At 47.9% G+C, this 23,967-nt stretch overlaps 1 protein-coding gene across 1 annotated transcript in view; it reads right to left on the reverse strand.

The window, feature by feature from the left end:
• The window catches only part of LOC121274009 (transmembrane protein 144-like), an 81,215-nt gene extending 57,497 nt beyond the window's left edge, over positions 1-23,718 (reverse strand). The window contains exons 1-8 of the mRNA XM_041181175.1: positions 23,631-23,718; positions 22,942-23,075; positions 19,393-19,479; positions 17,103-17,172; positions 14,590-14,644; positions 14,071-14,240; positions 9,942-10,064; positions 9,562-9,661 (exon numbers count right to left, since the gene is read on the reverse strand). Coding sequence (XP_041037109.1) covers positions 9,562-9,661; positions 9,942-10,064; positions 14,071-14,240; positions 14,590-14,644; positions 17,103-17,172; positions 19,393-19,479; positions 22,942-23,075; positions 23,631-23,718 — 827 coding nt within the window. The remainder of the gene's footprint in view (positions 1-9,561; positions 9,662-9,941; positions 10,065-14,070; positions 14,241-14,589; positions 14,645-17,102; positions 17,173-19,392; positions 19,480-22,941; positions 23,076-23,630) is intronic.
• Positions 23,719-23,967: the final 249 nt, after the last annotated feature.

Consider the following 23,967-nt stretch of genomic DNA (forward strand, 5'->3'; position numbering starts at 1 on the left):
GGGAGATGAAGGACATGAGTTTATGTTGAACCTAGATGAAATTGGATTCCCTTAGCACAGAGCAGATCATGAGGTTTTATTTTCTGGTGATATTGATTCAATATGAGTGACAGTTCAGTGCCAAGTTGCAGTGTGATACTTAATGCTTCGCCTGGTCTCTGGGGCAACCCCATTTCTCCAACAGCAATGGCTACTCCACTGCCACATTGTCAATCTCCAGTGCTTCCTCCTCCAGCAGGGTGATGGTGGCCATGGATGCAGCTCCACCTCTGGTTCTCTGCCTCTCCCTGGAGTTGTGGGCTGCCTTCTCCTGCAATGAGAAAATGCAGAGAGTTAGGAGTGTGATCGCTGAGGATGAAGGGTGAACATTTAAGGAGATTTATTATTTAAAAAGAGTTAGGAACTATATTGTTATGTGCATGTATGCATGTATATTGGGGTTGGTTAGCTCAGTTGGCTAGATGGCTTGTGTGTTGTTCAGAATAACATCATTCAATTTGAATTCAATTCCTGTTCTGGCTGAGGTAGACTAGGGGCCTGAGCTTGATGAGGAGCGGCACCCATCAAGATACATAACCAATCGTCTCTCTCTAATAGAGAGGAGATGCCTATGGTCCCTCATGGACTATGGCTAAATTACTTACCTATCCATGTATATGCAGAATGTCACATCACTCACTATTGCACTACAATCTTTTCACAGTACATGGAGAGATCTGGAAAAATACACTTAGGGCAGGATTTTTCAGTTAGCGTGCAGCGGTGGACCCGACATGCCGATGCGTAAAATGACATGCGACGATGTCGGGCTTGCATCCCAACATCATCGTGTAGTCCCGCGATATTTAATTCGGTGGGTGCACGCCGGAGTCGGCTGCATGCCCACTGATACATAAGCGGCCTATTAAGACCATGAAGAAAGTAATTGATCTAATTGGTAACTCTGCCCGTCCAACCTTATGGTTGCCAGGCAGGAGAAAAGGCCAGGCGGCCTTCGCATTCTTTAGGAAACCTCTTCCACGAGCGGGCTGAGGTTTCCTAAAGCTTTTATTAAATAAATAAAATCTTTTTCCTAAATGTAAAAACATGTCCCATCTCATGTGACACAGTCACATGAGGGGATATGTTTAAATACATTTCTATACCAATTATTTAATTATTTGAAAATCAATTCAATCTCCTTGAGGTAGCTCTGTGCCCTAGCGCTGAGGTAGTGCTGAGGTAGCACTAAGCCCTACTGCTTGCATATTACACTGGGTGGGTCTTAATCGACCTGCCCGCATAAAATGACAGCGCGTAGCCGATCACGGGCGGCAGTCGGCTCTGCGACTGCCCCTGCCCGCTCCCACTGAGCCCACCCGCCGCCTGAAAAATTCAGGCCTTAATGTCAGCCCCAATATTTGTGTCGAAAAGTGTGATTATTTTAGACGCCTGGGAATCAGAAGACAAAACAGAGCTTGTGAGGAATGGGAGCAAGTGGGCAATAGGTTGAGGGTGAGTGTGAGGGATGCCTGTTAAGATGGAAATTTGAGGTGGAGGCTGGAGTCTCTGGAATATGTGTGACATAAAGCTGTGTTGGTCAGAGAGCACTGTGCAGGAGACTGTTTGGGTAGTGAGAGGGTGATGACTGCCCGCTGAGAGTTGGAGGATACTTATCTTGCCAGACAAAATGAGGTCCTTAAACCTTTTCCGGAACTGAATCCAGGTCTTTGGCACCATACTTCTGCTGTTGGCATACTCTGAAACTTGCAGCCACGTTTGCATGGTGAGGCTGTCTGGCCTCTACCTAACATCCTCAGGGGAAAGGATTTCTCTCCATACTCGCACTGTGTCCAGGCAGCTGGGGCAGTGGGGTGGGGGGTGGGGGTGGGGAAGGGTGGGGAGCTGAGGAGATACGCAACCTTTCCCTATATTCCATATTCTGCAGTTCTTTAATCTTTCCCCCTGGAATCCTGCTACAATCATTGCTGCTACTGTGAGTTTTGCCAGGGGCCCTTGATATAAAGATCTTTCATTACTTGTTTAAGTGCGTCAGCACTGCCTTTCTTGATTGGCTGGGGAACACAGAGGTGGGCTGATAATACCATTGCTCTGGGAAAAAGATATGGCAAGTTGCACAAATGAATTAATCAGGGTCCTGTCCCAAAAATGGTCCTATTGTTGCAGCAGGGATTACGTCCAGAATATTTGGCTCAGTGTCCTAAGAAACTACCTGAATACTTGCTGGAAATTCATTGCCTTCAATTAGAATTTTGCCTCTGTTCATTTGTGTTTAATGATTGATAACATTTTAAAAATAGAGATTAAACAATTAGAAAGCAGAAAAATAGACAGCACATTAGTTAACCAATGAGAAAGAAGTAGATTAAAAAATTAATTACAGATGTTATATTCATGTTATTAGCGCAATGATAAAAATTCTCATTTTAGGAGAGAATTTCTATGAGAGGTGCGGTAATGAAACATGCCAGTGAACTAAGGTGAATGGAAAAATTCCAATATGTAGATTACCCTTTAGTTTAAATTCAGACATAGCATCAATCTCAGAAAGAAGCTGCTGGCTAAATATGGCAAAACTGAGGACATAATAATAATTGTTATAGTGCTGTTCTAGTTGGTATCTCATGTGAATAGTTTATATTCTGCAAAACATAAAAAGCAACTGGCAGGTTGTTTATCAAAACCAACAGCAATAACTCTTGTGTACCAGTACAGCTGGTACATAATTGTCACATAAGGACCTAGAAGGACAAGAGCAGCAGATGCTTGGGAACACCACCACCTGCAAGATCACTTCCAAGTCACTCGCCATCCTGACTTGGAACTATACTGTTGTTCTTTCACTGTCGCTGGGTCAGAATCCTGGAACTCCCTTCCTAACCACACTGTGGGTGTACCTACACCACAAAGACTGCAGTGGTTCAAGAAGGCAGCTCACCACCGCCTACTTAAGGGCAATTAGGGATGGGCAATAAACATTGGCCTAGCCAGTGGCACGCACATCCCATAAACAAATTTGAAAAAACTTATCACCTGGATCAAATGGCAAGCTATGTGAAATTAAAATGCAACGTTGATGTGGCTTTGATAGACACTATTTTCTTTTGGACTCGTACAGCAATAGAAGCCACATTCGAAATTATTCAGCCATATTCTACCGGTGCAGATATTACAGCATAAAAGGGTGACTTTTCATCAGTTCAGTGATTCCTAATTGATTGTAGTCTTTGAGGGCTTCAACAGCGCACCCGATGGAAAAGAATCACTGGCAGCAGTTTCTGTGTTTAATTACATGTGTGCGGACTCCAGGAACTGCTGTGACTTTGACAGCAATGTCGAAATCTGGGCAAATGGTATGCACAGCAGAGTAATCCAAGCACCCACCCCAGAAAGCAAGGTGATGCAAGGAAATAGTTTTCACAATCATGACTGCCTAAGTAGATCAGAGATACAAGATCAAAAATTTCAGACACAAAAAAGCATATAAGTCAAAATACAAGGGTAGAATTTTACACCTCGCGGGCGGACACACGCCTGGCCCGATCGGGTGTGAAACAGTGCGGAAAGATGTCAGGCGAGCGTCCCGACGCCATCTCACACGCGTGCAATTTTCAGGTTGGCGGGTGTGCTTGGAGCCACGCCCGCCATCAATTAAGAGGCCACTTAAAGCCATTAAAACCCAACTGAATCTGATTTGATGTTGCCTGTGTGATTTCGCGCTTGTCACACGGGCAAAATGGGCAGGTGGGCAGCTGGCAATTTGCAAAACCTCATCCAAGAGCAGAATAAAAAGGGTCAGCAGCATTGCCATTGTGAGTATTGTAGAGTTTAGGAGATAATTTGCTGCTGGTTGTTTATTGGAACTTGACAGCTTCATCTCTGTTCTGAGCTTCATTCTTAGCATTTCCAGGCTTCATTTCAAGATTCATTGTTGTTTCCAAGGCTCCCGGAGGATTTTGACCATGTGGACCCTTCCAGGTATCAGACAGCCTTCTGTTACCCTGATAATGGGGACTGTGCTCTCTGCTGGTGGCACCTCCTCTGAGGAGGAAGAGAGGGGCAGAAGAGAGAGGAGGCCAGGTGTCCCTATGCAGCTTCCAGGGGAGGGACTTGTAGGAGGAGAAGCACAGACACAAGGGGCACAGGGCCAGCAAGCAGTCCAAGGCAGAAGAGGCCACAGAAGACTCCACCATCCTGCTGCCAGGGTTTACAGGCAGCGATGCAGCTACCTCAATATGTCTGGGGTGCAATGCCAAAGGAGGCTCTACCTCTCCAGGGAGGCTGTGACCTCCATTTGTCAGATGATTGGGCCTGAGATCACCTCCGATTGTGTGGGTGGACACCCCATGCCAGTGGCTCTGAAGGTCACAGTGGCCCTCAACGTCTATGCCTCCGGCTCTTTCCAGGGCTCAAGGTGGGATCTTTGTGGAGTCTCCCAATCAGCTGTCCATAGTTGCATCAATGTGGGGACTGGCCTTTATTCTTTACCGTATGGACAAAGCCAGCCAGGCTGAGCAAGCCAGAGGCTTTGCAGTGATTGCTGGGTTCCCCTGCACCCAGGGTGCAATCAACTGCGCATCAAGGTGCCAGTGGGGGTCAGCTGGGTGCCTTCATCAACAGGAAGGGCTTCTACTCCATGAATGTGCAGATAGTGTGTGATCACAGGACGCAGATTCTGCAAGTCTGTACAAGGTGCCAGGCAGCTCCCATGATGCGTACATCCTCAGACACTCCCACGTGCCGAGGCTCTTCAGTGCCCCAGCCCGACTGGATGGATGGCTGCTGGGTGACAAGGGCTATCCATTGAAAAGATGGCTTATGACACCTCTCCAACACTCAAGAACAGAGGCAGAGCAGCGGGTCTTAACAGGAGTCATGCCTCCACAAGGGCGGTGATAGAGTCAACCATAGGTCTTCTGAAGATCTGCTTCTGATGCGTGGAGAGTTCAGGGGGTGCATTACAACACCCCCCAGAATGGGTGTCGCTGATAGTGGTTACATGCTGCGGTCTCCACAACTGGCACTGGCAAGGGGGGGCCCACTGGAGGAAGAGGATCTTGACATAGCTACACAGGACACAGATGATGAATCCAGTCAGAAGAGGCACACGGTGAGGAGAATGCTGAGGGCGTGGAGGCAGACCTCTGTCTCCTTTAGGGAGGCAGGGAAACCAGGGAAACCTTAATCTAACTCTTCTTCAACTAGGCTTCCAAAGATCCGCTACCACCTCCATCCCCGATGTCTGAACCCTAAGCTTGAACCCTAAGTTCACTCAGTGCAATGAAGTTTAGAGCCATTCACGTCCAGCATTACATATTGACGTACCCTGCACCAAAAAATGCAAGTGCGAAGCATACTCAGGCTGTTACGGCAAAAACAAAATTTATCTCATTTTGACAATCCTAAAAAAATCAACATCACCTTCTCTGGTCTTCATTCCCAGGCCAGTAAACATAAACAAAACATTACACAACAGATGATCATCTGTGACCTGTCCATCTTGTGCACACGGTACCCTAAACTTACGTTTATGAGTGCTATGTCTTGGTGCCCCCGCACCACCACCACCCACCCCCCCTCCCCCCTGCCCCTTCGCTGCCACCGGCATTGGAGGCAGACTGTTGGCCTTGATGACCTTGGTGGTCGTCCTCTGGCCAGTGGAGCCTGTGCTGGCCCTGCCTAGGAGGGAATGGCCAGTGCCATGGCTGGCATCTCCCCAGCCATCCCAGTCTCATCAGATGCCACAGTCACTAGCATATGGGAGGAGGAGCTGCTGCCATCATCCAGAGCGCCCTGGGTGTAGCCTGCAGAGATGACAGGCAGCTCATGTGCTAACGTGAGGTCACTCTGGACTTCCCTGCTCGCCATTGATGGACGGGCACCTGTCTGGGATACTGGGTGCCTCATCCATCTCCCAGACTGACATTGACCACCTGAGGTCAGTGCCTGTGTGAGGACCTGCAGGACTGAGCGCAACCCCAGGAACCCCTGATTCTGTTCCTGGAGCTTCCTCTCCTGGAGAGTCGTCTTTCTCTCCGTGGAGGAGGCAGTGCGCTCAGGCATGAGGGTCAACACAATGCTCATGTTCTGCATGGACTCTTCCACAACGGAGACCCTCATAGATCTCCGCCAGGTCCTCCCGCACAGCTCACCGGACTTCCAGCATCTGCTGCCTAATGGACGATTCCAGAGGCTCATCATCTGCCTTCGACTCAGCATCGTCCTGGTCTCCAGCAGCCCTCCGACTGCCAGCGACCTGGGCACTCTCTGCCTCCGCCTGCTACTCAAGTGAGTGTGAAGTGCCCTCACCGCAGTGCACCAACATTCTAACCAAAGATCCAACACCCACCGAGGTGCTGGTATCTTCACTGGTGCCTGGTTCAGAGAGCAGGCATGACGCAGGTACATGTGAAGCCTGGCAGTCCTCTGGCATCAGGGGTAGCTCTTCAGGGTCTACAGAGCAGATGCCTGCTGGCAAATCTAAGGGAGAACAACAGCATGTCATTGGTTTAAGTCTTCATACTGAAAGTAATGCACAAGCATGCACAGAGGTGGGGGGATGGAAGCAGCCACACATTTGGGAAACATTATATAAAGTGACCATTCCTCCGCAGCTGAGACAGTTCAGATGCAGCCACATTGACAGGGCTGTAGCTTATCTGCCCACTCAAGCAATGCCACTAAGTGCTCCAGAGCTTTTCACTCCTCAGGTACAGACTACAAAGTAATGAGCCTTTTAGTGCATTGCAGAACAGTTGGATGACTGGGCAAGTTGTACAATCTCCTTGCTAAAGCTAGCCATGGAGCAGTCACTGATGGAGGCGCTCATAGCCCCTTGCAAAGTCATCATCCCGGTTTGGAATAGTCTCCCCCATGGTTCAAGCTAACAGTGCAGCCTTGCAGTGCGGGTTAGGAGAATGTCTGTGCCTGAGCTGAGAGCACAGCATGCCGTCCAGTAGGCAAAGCTGCTGCCAAGCAGTCAGGTGGAGTGGGGCGGAGGTGGATGGAGTTTCGGGCAGCCATGCAGCACACTAAACTCTGGCCATCCAGGTGGTGGCCAGCACTCTCCAGGATGCATTAAGGGGCCTTCAGACTTAACCAAGAGTGGTTCTTAGAACACCCAAGCAAACCCACATGTCTCTCTCTTTCATCCTGCAGGAGGAGTACATCAGGAGCACTGAGCCTAGTGAATTAGTTGAATACCTCGTGGCAGAAACTCACTCTAACTCCAGCTTTTCCCAATATTTCATTAGCAGACCCGAGGTCTAAATTTATTTCAGCATACTTCACTGAAACTATGTTGAAAGTAAGTCGCAAGCCTTCTTTTCAAATATGAAATGGTAGCATAGAGCTAAGCTTTATTGCTGTAGTTAGTCCACTCAGATTGGTGTGGTAGTTTAACATTACTTGAATTTCCAAATTCTCCTGTCAAAAAAATACCCATAAGAATATCACAAACGTAATTGCTCCTTTGTGCTTACTTCCACCAGCAGGCTGCCTAGCATTCAGTTTATGATTTGCAAGCGCCATATATTTTTGTTGCACTTTCCAACAATTTGAAGTGGACTGTGATCCTTTTCCACCAGTTTCCTATCAGAAAAGTTTCTTATTCTATAACAAGGTAATTTCTCAACTTGTATTTATCATTTAGTTTTATCTTTAGGCACAGAATTTCCAAAGAAGTTCTCCCAGTCAGCTGCTGTAACTTCAGCAGGGCCATTGAGGAGGCTCACCACCCAACTTCCCCCACCCCAAATATCCGACAGCCTCCCTCCTGTACCCCTCCCACCTCACACCCCCACCCCCAATGCTGCCATCACTACCTTTGCACCAACAATCTGAATGTCAAACAGCAATTGGCAACACAATACACCAAAACTCCTGAAATCTAGGGAGGAGTGCAAATAGATCCCACCAAGGTCTCCAGGCTATTGTCATAAGTTGGAATGTCCTAAATTGCTCCTGAGTAATGTTTTGCCATGAAGGGCTGGAACATTTGGTATGGGTCCATCAGCAGAATACCACAATAGCTGTATGGTGCCATCTTCTCATCCCATCTCCCTTCCCTCTAGCCAGTGCACAAGGTGTGTCTACACTGTCATAGATACCATGAAATATGTTATATACCTGACCCCTGATACCCAGGCAGGGTCAAAGACCAGTGGCAGAATAGGATAGTGGCAGTAAAGCAAGCCAAAGGAATTTTGTCCTCATTATTTATCATGAAACAAATTGATCTACATTGGCACATCTGCATGCTCCGCTGACTCAACCTGGTAATGAGGAGGGATGTGATAGGATTAAAAAGATCATTTTCACAGTCCTTTCCACTTACTCAAGTTAAACTATTGTGAACTCCAACCAATCCTTTTAATCTTTAGAGAGAAAACTGTACATAAAAACTCCATCATTCCCTGAGAAAGCTGAGTGGATCTCCAAAGTATTTCTCTTGTACCATGTTTCTACTGCTCAAAGCTGGTTTGATCCTCTCCAGATAATATTCCATCCTTGTCCAAGCAGCACAGCAGCTTTTAGCAGGCAAAAGTAATTGACTCCATTAGCTTCTTTTTAAACAACCCATTCTCCCATTGGATCAGGAGACCTTCCCAATGATTTTTTTCTTCAGCCGACAAAGGGTATAGAGAGGCTTTGCTGGATCTTCCAGCTTTGGGCTTTTTAAAAAATTAATTCATGGAATGTGCACATCACTGGCTAGACCAGCATTTATTGCCCATCCCTAACTACCATTGTTCAGAGAGGATTTGAAAGTCAACCGCATTGTTGTGGGTCTGGAGTCACATGTACACCAGACCAGGTAAGGGTGGCAGATTTCCTTCCCTAAAGGACATTAGTGAACCAGATGGGTTTTTACAACAATTGACAATGGTTTCATGGCCATCATTAGACTTTTAATTCCAGATTTTTTTTTATTGAATTCAAATTCCAGCATCTGCCATGGCAGGATTCAAACCCAGGTCCCTCAGAGCATTATTCTGGGTCTCTGGATTACTAGTCAAGTGACAATACCACTATGCCATTGCCAACTTCTAGGTGGATGATGTCGTGAGTCACTGGAGTGCTCTTACAAACTCTGGGTGCCGACTCCAAGTATGTGAATGATCCTGTACCCACGATTTAGGACTAGGTCTACATCTGCAATGATGGGCATTCTGTTTCACTGCACTTGCGCCAGTGGAGCAGGATCCCTGAATTTGTGGCTCCTAGTCTGTATCTATCTCAGTGCTTCTCCAGAACAAATAGTTCTTCCTCACAGTAGCTTATTGCCTCAGCTTGAACCGAACATACATTTCTCATGCCTATTGTGCCCTTTTAGGTAAAAGAAGCTTCTCTTAACCTCGAGCCTTATGTGAAGCCTAACCAATTCCTAATTCTTTGCTCCACAGTCAAAGTCACTCTGAAACTCTGGATGATTTTGGTTTGCTATGCGATTGAATACTGCACTGACTGCAGAATTCTTTGCCAATAAGGTACATTTTCACAACTTATTTATTACATGATGTACTAAGTGAATATTAATTCCAAATAAAGGTATTTACCTACCTTGAACTAGCCCAGCCCATTAAAAGGCTAAAAGTAGCCCAGATTAAAACTCCCATGCCAAGACCAACAGTTTTCAATATGGGAATAACTGTGATGTTTCCTAAAATAAAAATGGAAATAACAAAATCAAAAACATCTTGTTTTTTTACATGTTCCATTATAGATTTCTGATATGCTGCTGTTATTCTTTATTTGACTCCCTAGTCCATGTTGAGGTAGGAGTGTTACTGTTGGCCTCAGTGCCCTAGTAAGGGGAAGAAACTCAGCTGTGGGTTTTACTCCAGGCCACAAGTAAGTAACACATCCAAACCCCTGTCACATAAAGAAAGGATTTTTTTTGTTCCAAGTATATAAGTAAATCAACTAGCAATTAATCATACCTGTAGCCCACAAAAATCCACCCAGCATCGTGAGAGGCCAAAACTGTGGACACTGTTGGATTAGATGGACCACTAGTGAGACAACCCAGACTGCCGTACAAAAGATCCACTGGAAAAACAGACCTGTAAAATACAGAGTTCAAGACCTCAGCAAGATTTGTTAATGCAATGTACTAAAAAACAATGTGCATGGATCAAGAGTGGTTTTTGAATACCTTTTACAAGCATTGACTAAACTGTTAGTTCATGATCTGTGATAAGACTTTTTTGTACAGAAGTAACTGCTGACCAGAAAATTATAACATTTGTTTTTATTAATACTGAGTGATAATACCAGACTTTAACAAAAACAGTTGAGTTTATGTTGTCCCCAAAAAAGTGAACTTCAGCCAAGTGTGGTTGAATGATTTATATCTGACTTATTTTTACTGTGTGTTGCAATACAATTTCTGTAAATCACCTTCAAACATAACTCAGGTTCTTTATTTTCTGTGTCACAACTTTACTTTCGACTTCACAATTCCTTGGTTTATGTTTTAGACCTGGAAATTACGCTGTGTGGATTTTGTCCTAATCTCATTCATCTTCAGCTGCTTCATCAATGATCTTCCTTCCATCATAAGGTCAGAAGTGGGGGTGATCGCTGACGGTTGCACAATGTTCAGCAACATTTGCAACTTCTCAAACACTGAAGCAGTCCATGTCCAAATACAGCAAGACCTGGGCAACATTCAGGCTTCGGCCAAAGTGTGGCTCGTGGCATTTGTTCCACACAAGTGCCAAGTAATGATATCTCCAAGAAGAGCTGAATCCCCACCATCAATATCCTGGGGGCTTACCATTGGCCAGAAACTGAACTGGGCTAGCCAAATAAATATTGTGGTTACAAGAGCTAGTCAGAGGCTGGGAATTCTGAGATGGGTAATTCATCTCCTGACTCCCAAAGCCTGTCCACCATCTACAAGACAAGAGTCAGGAATGTGATGGAATACTCCACATGAGCACTGGATGTACGCAGATCCAACAACACTTGAAGATTGACACCATCCAGGACAAAGCAACCCTATTTATTAGTACCCCATTCACCACTTTAAATGTTCACTCAGTCCACCACTGGTGTACCATGGCTGTACTGTACATCTACATGATGAACAGCAGCAAGTCACCAAGTAATTATTTGACAGCATCTTCCAAACCCATTACTTCTACTACCTAGAAGAATAAGGGCAGCAGATGCATGGGAACACCATTACCTGCAACTTCCTCTCCAAGTCTCACATCATCTTGACTTGGAACTATATCTCTGTTCCTTTGTCATAACTGGAACAAAATCCTTGAACTCCTTTCCTTACAGCACCTACCATATAAACTGCAGTGATTCAAGAAGGTGGCTCTCCTAATGTTTCCTACATTACATCAGTGCTATACTTCCAAAGTATTTTGTTGGCTGTAAAGTGCCTTTTTGATGTCCTGAGGTCACAAAAGGTGTTATATAAATGCAAGTCCTTTCTTTCTTGTTCTAGTATCTTTTTCTTGTTCAGTTACCAGAAGAGGGTATAGTGGTATGAACACAATACCTTTATGTGCCCACCAAACCCATTGGGCAGAATTTTGCTGTCGGTGAGCAGGGGGCAGGGCCCGCTCGCCGATGCCTAAAATGATGCGGGATGATGTCAGGGGGAACCCCCGACGTCATCCCGCCCCATTTAAATCTTCAGGAAGGCGGGCCCGCAGCAAAATCAGCTGTCCGCCCGCCGACCTGTCAATGGCCAATTGAGGCCATTGACAGGATCATTTAAACAATTAAAGGACCTGCCCATCCAACCTTAAGGTTGGTGGGCAGGCCAGGAGCCCCAGCGGCAAATAGAGCTATCCCACTATCCCACAGGCGGGAGGTTTCATTCAGGGTTTTAAACAGTTTAATAAAGTTTTAGTGTAATTTATAAGCATGTCCCATCTCATGTGACATTGTCACATTGAAGCAGTCCATGTCCAAATGCAGCAAGACCTGGGCAACATTCAGGCTTCGGCCAAAGTATGGCTAGTGGCATATGTTCCACACAAGTGCCAAGCAATGATATCTTCAAGAAGAGCTGAATCCCCACCATCAATATCCTGGGGGCTTACCATTGGCCAGAAACTGAACTGGGCTAGCCAAATAAATACTGTGGTTACAAGAGCTGGTCAGAGGCTTGGAATTCTGAGATGGGTAATCCACACAGTGCAATTTCCAGGTCTAATGGACATGTTAAGGATTTTTTTTTCTATTTTTAACATTTTTAAAAGTGTCAGTGATCTCCCTGAGGCAGCACTTAGCCTCAGGGAGATGTGTACTCTTTCGTGCACATGCTTTTGGGGAATTCTCCAACCTGCTTCCGACCAGATGTCACGCTGGGCGGGCCAATTAAAATGGTGGTGGGACCCACTTCTCGGGTGGGGATCGGCTCCCCGCCCGCCAGAGATTGGGTCGGGCCCGCCCACCTGACAGACAGAAAATTCTGGCCATTAAGTAGCATCTAATCCAGGAAATTGAGGCTCTCCCTGGCCAGCTGTGGGCCTTCCTGGGGCTCAAGGACCCCAAGGGTGCAAATCCCAAACCCCAATCCCAATCAGAGGCTGGCAGCTGCCCATTGCAGGCAGTGCCAATGGGAGCAGTGGTAGCTGCAACCAATGCACCCACCAGAGGCCCAGGGTTAGCAAGGGACTGAGACCACAGGTGTGTGAGAATGGGATGGGGGTCGGGGTTGTGGGGGGGGTGGGGGGGGGGGGGTGGGGGCGGGTGTGGGGGTGGAATCACAGGAGGAAGTTGGCAGCAAGAACAGGGAGTGATTCTCAGCACCCCCACCACTACCCTCCCTAAACATCCTGATGCCAGGTACCTCAATCAAGCAATGAGTGCCTTTGAACAAGGGACCTAACCCCCATCCCAGAAGCCGATGAGCAAACCAGGGTTTTACGCTTTTGGAACTCTCTTCCTCAGAAGGTGATGGAGGTGGGGTCATTAAATATTTTTAAAGTCGAGGAAGATAAATTCTTATTAGGTAAGGGAATCAAAGGTTCCCTTGGGGGTAGATGGGAATGTGGAACTTGAAACACAAACAGATTAGCCATGATCTTATTGATTGGCAGAGCAGGCTTGAGGGGCTGAATGGCCTAATTCTGCTCCTATTTCATACATTCGTATGTACACCTGACAGTTTGCTTTTCAGGCCTCCATGCGGTGACTGCCCCCCTCCACTAGTTGAATTGGCAGGAGGGCAGGAAGGCCGTCCGTGAGCCTTCCCACCCTGGACTTAACCAGGGCAGTTGGGAAGGAGGCATGGTCCCACCCAGCACCCTCCCACCTGGTTAAATGCATCCCCCCGCCCCAGCCACCAAATCCACCTCGGGGGAGGGAATTAAATAACACCCATTGAATGAAACACATTGAAAGCGAGAACAAAGCTTGTAAAATGCATTTCCTTTATTTCTACTCCTGAGATATTTTACACACTTCTTGCCTAAAGCTTTATTCATACCTATGCAGAGATCCACATGTGCTACATCTGGGGTCCACTGCTGCTTAGAAAGAAATGAGCAATGTGCACTCCCAATAGGGCATATGGCGCATGTTCCCGTAAAATTGAGGGTCCATTCAGGAGATGAGTTTTGGCCAGAATACAGCTGTGGTCCTACCTGTTTTAGTTGTTCCTGGATTCCTGAAATATGTCGGATACACAAAGGTGTAGTACAATGCACATGGACAGCAATCAATTTAGAAGCTAATTGACATGTATTGCCTTGCTTGTCACATATATACTGGCCAGCTTGGATGAAGTACCAGGGTGACAATCCTCAGCAAGAATACCTTTCAGCAATCAGTGGGGCAGGCAGAACAATTTAAAAAACATACCGCATGTTATCCGTGAGAAATAATAGAGACGGCATTTTAGCAAGTCTTTGTGAATAAAGATGTGCAATGAGGTGGCCAATGATGTGAAGCCAGTTACGTCTGCACAAAAAAATGTTAAAATGCTTATGAAAATGAGCACATTGTAAAGGCTCATATGACAACAAATATATTGTAACCTAGATTTTCTTAACAGACAATACGGCACCTGTATTAGGATCAGGCTGGGAGATTACTTACCATCTCCTGTATCAATTTTCTTCACTGGAACAAAATTACTACCAAAACATATCACAGCAACTGCTGTAGCGACAAAACCTTTGACCAGTGGCAAGGTGCCTGTGACATTCTCTGGTATCGCTTTCTTTGTGTAAGTAAATCCACCCTCCAGAGTGCCATTTTTCAGTATCCTGTCTTGGAAAAGAAAATTACAATGAACAATTTTAATATTTTGTCCTACCGCTGTTAATTTTTGCCCAGAAGTGTGCAACATTTAACTTACTGTTGCTGAAACTGTTTCTCTGGATTGCTGAATCGCATCCAATAACACACACTGCTCCAATGCAGATTGATACTAGAGACCATCTCAGGCTAAATAACATGCTGGTTGACAGAGATCCACTGTTCTGGAGCGATCAGTCTCGCAAAGGTTGCGATTCACAGTGTGACCAGGCATGAGGAATAATGTCGTGCTCCTTTCACAGGTGTCGATATGGGTCTTTATTCAGCCTATGGTGTCATCGGTTATTGGCAAATTACCTGCCAAAGAAACGCCCATTGGACTTTAAAGCCGTAAACGTATTCACGATGAATACTACATAACAGGAGATGGTGCTCATAAGTATGAATCAAAAGAAATCTAGACATGAGGGCTGAGTTTAATTTGCGTATAGTTCAATGAAACCATGCTAAAACTGAACCTTCTTTTCAATTAAAAAATTGCAGCAGGAAGCTAGGCTTTACTGTTACGTCTCAAAAACACTCAATGCGATAGCTGTTAATGACTCCTTTTACTTCCAGACACTCAGGGACATTCGCGGCAAAAGAAAAGTACAAAATACAACAGAAGTGTAATTGTTACAAGGGGAGCAGGTAGTATGTTCAAATGTAGATCATATGTGGTTCATCTTTTGAAAGAAAGGCTTACTCAACCCTAAATATAAGCTACCTTATCTAGGAAAAGAAGCATTGATCGAAACCGGAAATGCACAAGAAGCATATTCCTTTTTCGCAAAGCTGTGCCATTTTATGGTTGTCCACTAGCTGTGAGAAGATGGGCTCCAATTTAAGGGACACACAACTGCTATTGCAACCTGGGCTGTCCTTTGAGAGAGAGAGTTCCAAATGATCTCAGTCTGCGAGGACAGAGTTAATGTTGAAGGACTGAAGCCATCAGCATTCAGTATTGGCTGACTCAATGGCCAGGGGAACATCTTGGGCAGAATTTTCAGTTTGATATGCTGTGATGATGTTGGGCGAGCGTCCCGACGTCACCATGCGCCATTGAGATATTTCACTGGACGGGCGCATGATGAAGTTCGACGCGCGCCTGCCATTAATTAATGGGCTGGTTAAGGTCCTTTAGGCATCAATTGCCTGTGATTTTCAGGCCCCTGTGTGATCTTCAGGTCAGTGCATGGGCACGCTGGGCAGGTGGGTAAGAGACTTTTTTATGAACCTCATCCACGGGCAGGATCAGAGGGCTCAGTGGGGTCATCAATCCGCTTTGTGGAGTATTTATTGGAGAAAGTATTTTAAACTTGCTGGTGTGATCTGCAATAGTTCAGAATGAATTCCAGCGGCTTTCTGTGTTGTTTGAACCTTCAAGTCAGCACTCTGCAGGCAGTAATCTTTATTGGGCCTGCAGCTTTTCAGAGGCCTCCCCTTAGCCTGGGTATAGGATCTGACACGTCCACTGGAGGCAGCTCCTCTGAGGAGGAAGGAAGGGCTAGAATGAGGAGGAGGCCAGGAGTGCACATTCAGCCTCCAGGGGAGCCACCTTTGGGAGGACAGGTGCATGCACAAGGGGCGCAGGGCCAAGCGGTAGTCCAAGGTGGAAGGGGTCACAGAAGATGCCACTATCCTGCTGCCAGGGTATACAGGCGGCGAAGCAGCTATCTCAATATGACTGAGGTGCAGTGCCGAAGGAGGCTCCAACTCTCAAGGGAGACAGTCAATTATATCTGTAAAATGATTGGCCCTGAGATCTCTCCTGTGTGGGTGGACACCCTATGCCAGTGGTTCTGAAGGATACAACTGCCCTCAACTTCTATGCCTCTGGCTCCTTCCAGGGCTTGGTGGGTGACCTTTGCGATGTCTCCCTATCAGCTTTCCACATTTGTGTCAAGCAGATTACAGACGCACTGTTCAGGCGTGCATTGACCTTCATCCACTACCATTGGGACCAGACAAGCCAGACCGAGTGAGCCAGAGCCTTCGCTGCCATTGCTGGCTTCCCCCACATCCAGTGTGCAATCGAATGCACACATGTGGCCATCAAGGCGCCAGCAGGTGAGCCCGGTGCCTTCGTCAACAGGAAGGGCTTCCACTCTGTGAACGTGCAGATAATGTGTGATCACAGGATGTAGATTCTACAAGTCTGTGCAAGGCTCCCACGATGCTTACATCCTCAGACACTCCCAGGTGCCGGGGCTCTTCAGTGCTCCAGCCCAGCTTGATGGGTGGCTGCTGGGTTACAAGGGCTATCCCCTCAGAAGGTGACTCATGACACCTCTCCGCCATCCAAGAACAGAAGCTGAGCAGCGTTACAATAGGAGCCAGGCCTCCACAAGGGTTGTGGTTGAGAGAACCATCGGTCTTCTCAAGATGCACTTCTGATGCCTGGAGCACTCAGGGGGCGCACTCCAATACAATCCAGATCCTGTCTCGGTGATAGTGGTTGCATGCTGTGCTCTCCGCAATCTAGCTCTGCAAAGAGGGGACACAGTGGACGATGAAGACTCTGACTCAGTGTCTGTGGCTGCACACGATGAGTCCAGTAGTGATTCCGAGCATGAGCATGCACAGGGGAATGCTGAGGCGGTTGGCACTGACCCAAGATTTCACCAAGGAGGCAGGGAAACCTGGGAGACTTTAATCTAACAAACCTTCAGCTAGCACAACACAACTGGATCTGCAGGACAAGCCTTGCCTGGCGTATCCATACTCGACACCTAAGTGCTAAATCTGCCAGGTCATCAGCAGGAAGTAAGGGCCTTGTACATAAATTTGAATGTCCAAACAAACACTCATGTCAGTTTTCTTAAACATACACATGTAGAACAAACGAGCCACTCTCTTTTTAATTTTAACATCAGATGTTCTCCCAATTGTAAAACAATACTGTAATCAAGCAAAAAGAAATTATAAGGACCTAATCTCAGGCCAACTGAAAAGCACCAGTGAGAAACCCATGGTATACCTAGTGTGCCTTATATTTACGTTTGTGGGTGCTACGTCTTGCTGCTGCCCCATCTCTCGGAGTGGCACCTAAGACAGCCTGCTAACTCTGCTGACCTGTTGGCTTCGATGACCTTGGCGGCTGTCCTCTGGCCCGTGGAGCCTGTGCTGGGCCCGCCTGGGAGGGAGCTGCCAGTTCCACAGCTGGTATCTCTCCAATCATCGCAACCTCACCTGATGAAGCGGTCACTGGGAGAGGGGCAGAGCAGCTGGTGCCCTCACCTGGAGCGCCGTGAGAGGAGTCCACAGATACGATAGGCAGCTGCTGCACTGATGTGAGGTCACCTCGGACCTCCCTGCTCACCGTGGATGGATGGGCAACGAGCTGGGAAGCTTGAAGCCCACACCATCTCCCACATTGGCACTGACCAGCTGTGGCCACTGGCACTGTGAGGGCTTGCAGGTCCGAGTTTATCCCAGGATGACCTGATTGTTCTCCTGGAGGAACCTCTCCATGAGAGTCGCCACTCTCTCCATGGAGGAAGCATGATGCTCGGCCATGAGGCTCATTGCATCAGTGATGATCCGCGTGGACTCTTCCACAGACACCAAGTGACGCACAGCCTCATGTATCATTCCCAGATGCTCCTACACACCCGGCCACATTTCTTGCAGCTGCTGCATTGCGGACGACTCCAGAGGCACATCATCAGGCACCAACTGAGCATGTGCCTGGTCCCTTCAGTACTCTGACTGCTGGTGCCATGGGCACTCTCTGTCTCTGCCAGCTCCTCCAGTGAATGTGAAGTGCCCTCTCCACCGTGCCCTGGGACACTAGCCGATGTTCCAATGCCCACTGAGGTGCTAGTATCTGCGCTGGTGCCTGCCTGGCAGAAATGGTGTGACGCAGGTGAGACTCAAGGGCCCTCAGCTGTGAGAGGGGCATCTGCAGCTCCTCCTGCCCACCATGCTCTGATGCTGAAGTGAACAATAAGGACAGTGGATCAGTTAGCGTGCACACAGTGACAAACCTCATCCCTTTCCCCCTGGCTTATTATGTGCTCAACCTTCCAGAACCAATGAGCACGAAGATTGGTTGGGTGGCAAATAGTGAGGAGGATAGCCTTACATCACAGGTGGATATAGACAGGCTGGTCAGATGGGTTGATGAATGCCAAATGGAATTTAATGTGGATAAGTGTGAGGTGATGCACTTGGGCAGGACAAATAAGGCACGGGAATACACGATGATTGGTAGGACCCTTGGAATTAACAAGGTTCAGAGGGACCTTGGTGTGCACGTCGACTGATTCCTTAAGGTAGCGAGACAGGTAGATAAGGTGTTTAAAAAGGTATATGGCATACTTACCTTTATTAGCCGAGGCACAGAATATAGGAGCAGGGAGGTAATGTTCGAACTGCAGAAACGCTGCTTAGGCCACAGCTACAGTGCTGTGTGCAGTTCTGAAATGTGCTTTATGGGAGGGATGTGATTGGAGTAGAGAGAGTGCAGAGGACGTTTACCAGGATGTTGACTGGCCTGGAGAGCTTCACTTATGAGGAGAGATAGCATAGACTGGGGTTATTTCCCCTGGAGCAGAGGAGATTGAGGGTGGCATGATTGAGGTGTATAAACTTATGAGGGGCATAGATAGGGTAGACATAAAAGAGCTTCTCCCCTTGGCAGAGGGATCAATAACCAGGGAACATGGATTTAAGGGAGGAGGCAGGAGGTTTACAGGGGATGTGATGAGCAACTTTTGCACAGAGAGGGTGGTGGGAATCTGGAAGGCACTGCCTGGAAGTGTGGTAGATGTAGAAATCCTCCTAACATGTAAAAGATATTTGGATGTGCATTTGCAATGCCATTGCATGCAAGGCTATGGGCCTAGTGCTGGAAAATGGGATTAGAATACTTAGGTACGTGTTTGACCCCAGCATCCTCGATGGGCCGAAGGGCCTTTTTCTGTGCTCCACACCTCTGACTCAATCACTCTCTGACCGAGCAATGTTGCAACAATAACAAATGTAACAAACATCAGTGCTATGGATGTTGGGAGGACATTGCGGATCTCACTGTTGGCCGCAAGTACCTGGCCATTCCACCCCAGCCTCACCGACACCAGTTGACCTGGGTGCATGGCGCCTCTCCAGCTCAAGGGCCTCCTGCTTGAATCTGCTTAAGACGAGGAGCTGTGCCTGGCCGCCTCCAGTCCTCGAACGCTCCAACACATTATGAGCATTTTTCTCCTGAGAAAGAGAGAACACCATTTATTATAGCAAATTGCACATGGGCTCTGCATGCGCACACCACATCACAACCACAGTGGGCCATATCAGGCCTCCAGTGCCTCCTCTCCCTGCTACTGCTGATCATTCACACAAAAATAGTGCGCCTGCTCCCAACCCCCCCAACGGCCACCTTGGACACATGCTGCGTACATCACTTTAGGAAGCACACTGTCTTTGCTCCCGTAGCAAGGATGTGCAACTACATGTAGCGTTGAGGGCAACAGATGGTTCTTGGCCATGACATCTTGAGGCTCCTCTTCTACCATCTCATCACCATGAATCGGACATGTGCTGGAATTCTAAGTATGCGCCAAGCTGCGTCTCCTGCAGGTTGCCCCCAGACTAGTCATGTGCGACTAAGAAAAATATATGGTGCGGGGGAGAACTCATCTCCTCATGAACCACTCAGGCTGATCTAAGCATGGGCACTATCTGCTTGTCCACCCAGCGGAGGAAAAATGCCCAACATGATTCAATGCAGTCACGACAGTAAGATTTGGCGGCGGGGGAGGGCCTCAAAGGCTAAGGCTACCTGCTGGGTTAAATGCCCAATGCCAACATGGTACTCACCCTGCCAGGGCGCAACAAATTGCAATGTCCTGAGCATTTTCCATGCTACCTGCTGGGGCTCTCTTTCATCTGTCCATCTGAGCTGACCTGCATCTCCGCCCAACACTCCCATGCAGCACCTGTTCCTGCCTACCACGAGTCTCTCTTCACTTTCAGATTTGCAAGCACCATGCATTTAACATTCTTCCTCAGGTCCGCTGTTATTTCCCCTCCCCCAGTCACCAATTTCCTTTCCCCCATCGCTGTCGATGCCGCTGGCATCACCTTCCACCTCCCCACCATCACCTACCAACTACAATCCTTTTCTTTCAAGGATGTCCAGGTAAACGTGCATGTTCCCTACCTTCCCGAAAATCCCACTCCCATCCACATTAACATCTCTGACCTCCTCCTTCCCACCCCCAGGATCCATGTCTGCCTCCAAGTCCCCACCAACTACCTTTGCCTTCCCTTCTACCATTCCTGTTGCACTCTCACCTTCCCACCCTACTGCCTCACTTAGTCCTCTGTCATTGTCACCATTCCCGCCTACCATACACACCCTCATTTTGCTCCCCAGGAGGCAGTCATTGGCTCTACAGACCTCTCCCTTGCACATTCACCTGGACATCCCCACCCCTTGGAACTCTTTCCCCTTGTGGAACTCCTCCCCTGCATCACCGGATTCCTCCCCCACTACACCTTCCCCATTCCTGAATCCATCCTCCACCCTCTTCCTCCAGCCTTACTCCTTCCTCCCCCCAAACTCTTTCCCCCTCCCCACAGGACTCCTTGGCCCCTCCATTGCTTACACCTTCCTCCCCCTTACACCTACCTGCCCAGTTATGTATTCTCCCCTGTTAACCCCTCCTCCCTGTACTCCCTCCCCCAACCTCACCCAACCCCTAACACCTTTGTTACCTCGCCTCCCAACCTCACCCCACCGATACCTTTGTTTCCCCCTCCCAATCTCAACCCCCACTGACACTTTCATTTCCTCCCCTCCCAACTTCATGCCCCCGCACCCCATTACACTTTCCTCTCCCAGTCAGACCTAGACCTTCCTCTCTCACCACACCTGCCCCACCCTCAGTACATCTTCCTCCCCCAATCATAGCTGGACCTTCTACTCCACCCCCTTGGCAATCATCTGTAGCAGACCATGGCCAAGGCACTGAAGTGCCGAAGCAGACCCTCAATGGTGTTTTCTACCTTCCATGAGCTGCTTTGTAATGGAGCCATGTCCATGAGAATCCATACAACATGCGATGGAGGATCCTGTTGCTGTTGGGCTTCAGCATCTTCTGCTCCTCGGATGTCCACAATGTGAGCAAGGTGCTGACGGTAAGTCCCAACTTTTGCACGTCACACTTGTCCAGACGTGTTCTGCACTGCCGTGTTTTCCCAATAACACGTGCAGTAAATTTGACATGTGGGGATGATTCCAGTGAGCTAGTCTTATAATGATATGCAGATGTATTACAATAAAGTTCCCAATGTCCAACAGCAGGCAATGCAGCCTGCTATTGATGGGTGGAGCAGACAGTTGCAAATGTATTTCACAGTGACGTGAAACTGGCTTTTGGCCTTCTCACCATATTGTACACTCACACCCGCCATTATGTCCGATGCCAGTGGGCAAGGAAAATTCTGCTCATAGTGTCCAACATTAGATGTGATTCTGTGATTGGACAATACCTGCTAGACAATCATGATTTAGCTAAGAATGACATTGAAGACCAATTTAAGATTGTCAGTCAGACTTGCAGCATGGTTCATTTATGCATGCTAGAAGTCACATATATTCACACTAAGGCTGTGTCCTTTGCAGACAAAAGCAACATGTCCACATATTGCACCTTTTTCAATGAAACAAAAGCTTAGAGAACAATCATTCCCTGGTTCATTCCCCAGGGCAATGCCTTGACCAATCAGAGTTTAACTGCTCTTTTTGAATTTGAACAAAGCTGGGCATTTAACTGTGACATGCTGCATTATCCATGGCAATGCCTCCACCAATTAGAGTACACTTGCCAACCAATCAGCACTCCCTTCTCATGCAGTATGAACTGTTGTTCTCCCATTACTGTTGGGAAATTCCTGTGAGCTGTCCTGATGACTGCAATACGAAAAGCTGTGGTAACATGTCTCTTCTTTCAGCAATACTCAAGTTCTGTACTACCAAACAACTAACCTTTATTTTAGCATAGTTTGGGACTAGAGTATGTCACTTTCAAACTTAATATGGAATTCAAATGTACTATGATTATTTTCTTCCCAGAGGATCTTATAGCATGAGATGACTAATTGAACCTACCTCATTGCACAATACTAGATCTAAAATCGCTTTATCCCTTGTTCGAACCATAACATAATGTTCCAGGAAATGGTCAGGAAAGCATTCTACAAACTCATTTTCCAGAGCGTCTTTGCCAGTTTGATTGTTTCAGTGTATACGAAGACTACATTGGCTTTGTTAATGCTCAAATTATTTCTTGCTTAATGTTTTGTTCAATGGTATATCCACTGATATGGAGCCAATAAAATACTCCCACCTTTGAATTTGGACCCTTGTTATTCCTAATCTCCAACCATAGGGTGGAATTTTCCGTGCCCGCTGGCAGTGGCCGTGTTGGGTGGTGTGCACGGACAATATGGCACAATTAGTTTCACGACAGTGGGAAGGCAGGTTGCGATCGTCCACTCAGCCTGCCAATGGCGGGCCACGTTTCCCACTAACGCTCGTCAGGGAGCTCAGTGTAATACATCAGCATATCATTAAAAGGCCATCCCGCCAGGCTCTTGGACCCCCGCTGGATCATCCGTCCAAGGCAGCGGGAAAGCATGTCGACGTGTTTCTCAACAGCATACAGGTGAAGTGCACTTGGCAACCTTCACTTTGGGGGAACTGGAGGTGAATGAACAGCATTGTTCTGCAGAGCTTGCCAGGGCCGTCTGTTTCTTGGCAGGCTTCAGGGTCTCGGGGACTGGGGTGAAGTGCCGGCCTGCCACAGAGGTGACTGTTGTCTGGGGGTGAGGGGGTGCAACTGCTGCCCAGCCTCGGAGGCAACTGTTGCTGTTGTCGGTGGTGTGAGGGGCAACTGCTGCCCTGGCGTTCGATCCCGTGCACAAGAAATCGAGGTGGGGGGGGCAGGGTGGGTGAGGGAAGTGGCTACACAGTAGGGACACGTGTATAAACTGACTATTCCTCTGCAACTTAGACAGCCACAGTAAGATGATTGGGGTGGGTCTCCTAGCCTGCCCGCCCACGCAAGCAACGCAAAGGCACCAAAGTGCCACCAAGCGCTCCAGACCTTACCCTCCCCCACACACCACACCCCGCCCCCACCCCCACCCCGGCACAGACTGCGAGTCCGCGACCACTTTACTAGGCCGCAGAGAAAGTGTTGGACTGCACACGTTGTACAATTGTCTTGACAACACTGGCCATGTAGCAGTCACTGCTGGAGGCGCTCACAGCCCCTTGCAATCTCAGCATCCTGGTTTGAACCAGTGTCCCCATGTAGCAGGTTGACAGGACAGCCATGTAGCGCACTCACCTCTGGCCATCCGAGGGGTGGCCATCACTCTCCGGGAAGTATTAAGGGACGGCCACAAAGGGCCAGGAAAGGTGCTAAGTATGCCCATGCTAACTGTGTCTCTCTCTCTTTCATGCTGCAGGAGGACCACATCAGGAGCATGGAGTATGGTGACCTAGTTGTATGCCTGATGGCCTACAGAGAGTGAAGAAGATGGAGGAGAGAGCAGCTGAGACGCTTGGCCGTGCAAAGGCAGGAACAGCAACCTCAGGAAGAAGGGGCAACAGGGGCTTCTGCAAACACTGCCGAGGAGCAGCTGGTTGGCACCTAGCGACACCCAGTGTCTATAGACTCTACT

The sequence above is a fragment of the Carcharodon carcharias genome, chromosome 1 (genome assembly GCF_017639515.1).
Source record: "Carcharodon carcharias isolate sCarCar2 chromosome 1, sCarCar2.pri, whole genome shotgun sequence".
Lineage (NCBI taxonomy): Eukaryota > Metazoa > Chordata > Chondrichthyes > Lamniformes > Lamnidae > Carcharodon > Carcharodon carcharias.